The sequence below is a fragment of the Formica exsecta genome, unplaced genomic scaffold (assembly GCF_003651465.1).
Source record: "Formica exsecta isolate Colony F162 unplaced genomic scaffold, ASM365146v1 scaffold69, whole genome shotgun sequence".
Lineage (NCBI taxonomy): Eukaryota > Metazoa > Arthropoda > Insecta > Hymenoptera > Formicidae > Formica > Formica exsecta.
Genome location: NW_021853455.1, coordinates 331,300 through 336,419, shown reverse-complemented (window position 1 = coordinate 336,419; position 5,120 = coordinate 331,300). Strand labels below are relative to the sequence as shown.

Below are 5,120 nucleotides of genomic sequence, written 5' to 3'. Positions count from 1 at the left end.
AAGAGCGTCTGAAAATTTTAGACATCATTCTGTCTGAAAATTCGGACAATGTGTCTGCAAAAAAGCTGCGGACACTTTGTCTAAAGTTTTAGTCAGTTTTGTTTACAATGCAATCATCGGAAAGATTATCATCTCGAGTCTGTAATAATTCAACCGACTACTCTCTGACGATCCGCGCGAGATACATGTAACATTAAGTGTGTACGATGACTCACTACGATGTTCACCGGACGGGGTGTTCACGAGGAGAAATGGTTACTTACGAAAGACACGACCGTGTTAAGCTCTTATAACGTAGTCGAAAGTACAAATCGAAGCGAAGTGCCGCGAAACGGTCTTGAGAAAAAGTGCGCGCGACGACGCCCGCGACGGATTATCTTTTTTCTCTACTCTTTGCACAGATGAAGCACCGCGTTCCAAGCCTGGTGTGGTAAAATCCAGTTTCAATTGGACGCGCGTTGCACGAAGCTCTCTCTGGCATTCTGTTTCCATCGACCAATTACAGTGTAAAAGCAAATCGAATGGCGAGTTACTTGCTTATGTTTCTTTCAGAGATAGATGGCAGAGAAACGAGAAGAGTAATTTGTCACTTGACTTACCTCTTTGCTGGCTTCGTTATAAACTCGTTGCAGCGAGATTACGCGATTTACGAGAATCAAGTCGAAAGAGTAACAAATTATTTGCCTATCTCGCCTAGTAAACCATTTGGCTTTTCCTTTCTTATTCATCTCAGTCATTGTAGTGAGATTATATGATGCCGATAGACAGATAAATCAATAGTGATATTCGTTTTTCAACAACAAAAGGCAACAAAAAAATTAAACAAAACGCTTGTTACTCCTTTCTTAATTGCTCGCTTAACGATTTCGTATAATCGCGTCTCGTATTAGACAGACAGAGCATGCACGCGTTTCTAGCTTCATCGACAGTCAAATTCGCGTCAGTCTGGCGAAAAGGCGAAACGTATGTTACGTTGACATGTCTGAGAGTCGCCGATCATAAGAATATCTTCGCTCTAGAAGATCGGGAGTTAAAGGTGACGCGCTGCCTGCCAGCTCGGACGTGCCGCTACGATCATCTGGACTCGCTCTGCGAGTGCGTTGGTTCCGATGCCGGATCTGGATCCGAGTCGTCGATGGAGATCCCGTGTTGAGCACCGCGGATCGAGTAACTCGGACTTCGTTCGTTTCTATGAAACACACACGGAATCGTTCCCGTGAGACATCAAAGGCACGAATCTTCTGTGAATTGCTTTTGAGAATGGCAACATTCTCTCGCGAGCTAATTGGATTATAGTTTAGGGATATATAAAGTTTATGGGATGTGTATTTTGAATACACAACTCGGGTTCAAGACCAAAATTGGATATTCTAAATCCAAGCCACAGAATCGATCGCGCATTTTATGCGCAATCAAGAGAACATATTGTCCGCGAATGTATGTTTATATAATCGAGTGAAAAGATGGACTCTTTAAAATTTGATGACGTTTTATCCATCAAACATTTATGGTGCGTAAAATATGATAAAATTTGAAAATTTTCTTTTATGCGGTTATATAAAACAGATTTTTCACATATAGAAGTCCAATGAATCCGAACGATAATTGTAGATGATACACCAAGATGAATAAATGATAAACTGTATGACAAGATTTCTTAAATTTAAATATAAAATTTGGAATATATAAACGATAAGAGATCGTTTCTCTTGTGCAAAAATAAATCGCGAAATTATATTGCGATATCTTTTGTAATATTGTAAATTGTAACACTGACCTCATCGCCAACTGACTGCCGTCACTGCCACGACGCAAGGTGTTGACGCGTTGTATGCAGGAGCACTTGCAACAGATGATTCTTTTGAAAGCGAAACGAAAGTCCTTGCTGAAGAGAGCATAGATGCAGGGGTTTATCGCGGAATTACAATAGCCTAGCCAAAATAATACGCTGAAGACGGTCGGATGGATGTGATTCGGACAGAATGCGCGCACCAGATACATGGTGAAGAACGGCAGCCAGCACATGATGAAACCGCCGACGATGATGCCCAGGGTCTTCGCCGCCTTAGTCTCCATGCGGAATCTCTTCACCTGCATACAACTTTTTCTCACGCATCGTCCGCGACATAGTAATATTTCATAAAAATATTCCTTTTAACTAGTTTATCAAAACTATTTTTCAATCCCTGTTGAGATCCAAATTAATCCCGATCGAAATCAATATTATCATTGCCGCGTTGGCTTTGAAAAAACAAAAATCAATTTTCGGTCGTTTTTCGAGTATTCTTGTTAAAATTTATTTTTGTAAAAATCGTAACTATCACTCGAATGATGCTCGTTTATTTTTACAATAGTTGAAAAATAGACTCGATGATCAAAGTGTTAAAAGGTACGAACGAGTGTTATACACAGGACGCACTTGTGCTTTTATGTTCCTCTTGCCCAGCTTCATCACCCGCGGTTTCTCCTCGCTGCTCGGCGTCATCTCGCGCAATGACAGCTCGTCGCTGGTTACCTGACTCTCGCAGCTGCTCCGTCTGCTCGGCTTTTTGTTACTGCCGATTCTATTAACACCACCGACCTAAAAGGGAATTTAACAAGTCGGTCTTTACGACTTTGGCAACACACATACGCGCGCGCGCACACACATCGCGTGCGCGTCTATAAAATACAAATTCACTTTCACGCGAAATTTACGGACGCCGTAAAACCGTCGTTTTTCTATGACGACCGCGAGTAATGGCAGTTACTGTCGTCAAAGGACGCGGACTTGGATTAGTATCGTCCTTAGTTAGAAATCTGTTATTGGATATCTCGCATCTTCTTCTTATGAACAAAAAAGATAGTGAATATCTATCAAAAATTATACAATTTTTATAGATTTTTATCAAAATTAAAATGTGGTTATTAGTATTTAGATGTAAATACATTTTTTCTACTGTTTTATCTCGATTGCTTGTAAACATTTATTTTAAAAATGTATGCGATTTCAAAAATATGTTTGTAAATAGAAATTTGCGTTATTACTCTGCCAAGATAGAAAAAAATAAAAGAGGCGCCTTTCCTTCCTTTGTTTATTGATGTCAGCGATTAAAAAATAGTGGATGAAACAATCATGGTACGAGCGATAAAAAAACCCTCAACGAAACAAACACGTGTTTGTAATCTGCTTTGTTTCGTCCGTCTGTAAAATCACCCGTACCAACTCATCTACAGAAGAATAATCACGAACGATAATTTAAACGACAAATAAAAGTTCGGAAAATCTTGCAAAACAAAACAGTAAAAAAAAAAAGTGAAAAAATAGTACGACCCAATAGCCCCATCCAATCGGAACGAATGAGTGCCCTAGTTTTATTGAACAAAAAGCTGACTCTTGATCTGTTCCGTTTTGCAAATGATTAATCGGCAATAAACAGTGTGTGCGTAAGCACTCGAAATTGCGATGACAAAATGTCATTAGTCTAAAATATGAAACTTGCGCAAAGTTTAACATCGCCCTCATTTCTCAAACGATGAGAGAGCTAGAAACTCATTCTCCCAATCGGAGTGGATTACATCGATTTTGTATACATATTGTTACATAGTGACAAAAAATATAAATTTTTATTATTTTTGAAAAAATATATATTTTCTACGTTATAAAAATAAAATTATGCGTTGTGTGAAACACTTTTTGTAATTTTACGATAAAACAAATTTCGACTATATATTTTTAAATGATTACAAGGATAAGAAAATATAAAAGAAAATGCGCGTCCATCTTTTGAGCATAATTAATCAGAATGTTTCGGAGGTCTGCAAATGCAACTTATATAAGATCTAATTTACCTTAAGGTGTGTATTTCGTGAACAAAGCTGCGTCTGCGTTTGTCCATTACTATAATGAACCGAGATTTGCGAGCACCTCGATGGCGTTCTCTCGAGAGTGTTGCATTTTGTGTTAAGAGTTTCGGTACTGGGGTAGGAGACCGAAATTTTGATTTTTTCCCGCTTGACAGAGCTACGGCTGCTCGAGTCCGGGCTTCTCGAGTTGCCGTTGTTGCTGCCGTTGTGGACGCTACTGCGGCCACGATGTATTCGTAAGGTCAGTCTTTGTTCGTCGAACCTGCATAAGAATAAAATTGCGTCGAGCTCCAACGTTGACGTTCTATTATATCTGCCAGCGGCATAATAAAGCTTTCACGTAAAGAGACTTCTCTTCTTGGAGAAGAAGAAATTTAATGACGAAAGCTAAGTGAAATGACTGAAAAGAGAGAAAAGTGCGGAAAAATATAATTAATTGCAGAAAAATTTATTTGCTACGTTATTTCATTAAGGCAAAAATCATGGGTGAACAACTCTTTTTATCTTATATACGACACTAAAAGAAAACATTATATTGTTAACAACTGACATGCGCAATTAAATAGGAAAAAATCATTAATGATGAAATAATCGATATATTCTGGAGAAGCGTAAGATACACAAATAAATGTGATAGAAATCAATTACAAAATTATAAGAAATATTTTTTACACGGTTGCGAGCTTTGAAAAAATTGCGATCCTGTTGGGTGAGTTTACCTGCTGCCGAGCATTTTCGAGGCCTTCGTTGTCCGAAAACCTTGATTAATGGCTCTCGTCGTGGAAACGGCGGCATTGTAGATCCGCCAATAAAAAAACAGCATCACTAGCATCGGTATATAGAAGGAGCCTAGGGCGCTGCAACATAGTGCGATCGCGATTTTCCGGTAATCATGTTTTTCGGAATAATCGAGCACCTTTGCACATGACAGTTTGACTACCGTGACTATTAATTGACAACCACCGCCTCTAATAATTGGTGAGATGATCTGATCGAGAGATACGAACCGGTGATGGCTACTCAAAATCGGCGGCATCTGAGTGATTTATTGATTTATTGAACGGCAACGAACGCGGTGTATATGTCACCGTTTTGATTCATGTATGTGTAATACATGATAACAATGATATGATAACAATGTGGAATATGTAGAAGTAGAAACAATTATTTATTACCCACTTTGCATTTGTATTGTAAATTTATAAATTTATAAATTTTATATATGATATTAATTTATTAAAATAATTCGATTATATATATATATATATATAGTC

General features: G+C 38.3%; 1 protein-coding gene across 2 annotated transcripts in view; it reads right to left on the bottom strand.

Annotated features, from left to right (window-relative positions):
* Positions 1 to 6: 6 nt before the first annotated feature.
* LOC115243086 (octopamine receptor Oamb) overlaps positions 7 to 5,120 on the bottom strand; it is a 14,214-nt gene continuing 9,100 nt past the window's right edge. The window contains exons 5-9 of one of the 2 annotated variants that reach the window (XM_029819764.1): positions 4,566 to 4,703; positions 3,832 to 4,108; positions 2,420 to 2,581; positions 1,778 to 2,091; positions 7 to 1,189 (exon numbers count right to left, since the gene is read on the bottom strand). In XM_029819764.1, the coding sequence (XP_029675624.1) occupies positions 1,075 to 1,189; positions 1,778 to 2,091; positions 2,420 to 2,581; positions 3,832 to 4,108; positions 4,566 to 4,703 (1,006 nt within the window). In that variant the 3' untranslated portion in view covers positions 7 to 1,074. Of the gene's footprint in view, positions 2,092 to 2,419; positions 2,582 to 3,831; positions 4,109 to 4,565; positions 4,704 to 5,120 lie in introns of both variants that reach the window. The other variant, XM_029819763.1, reaches the window with a different exon arrangement.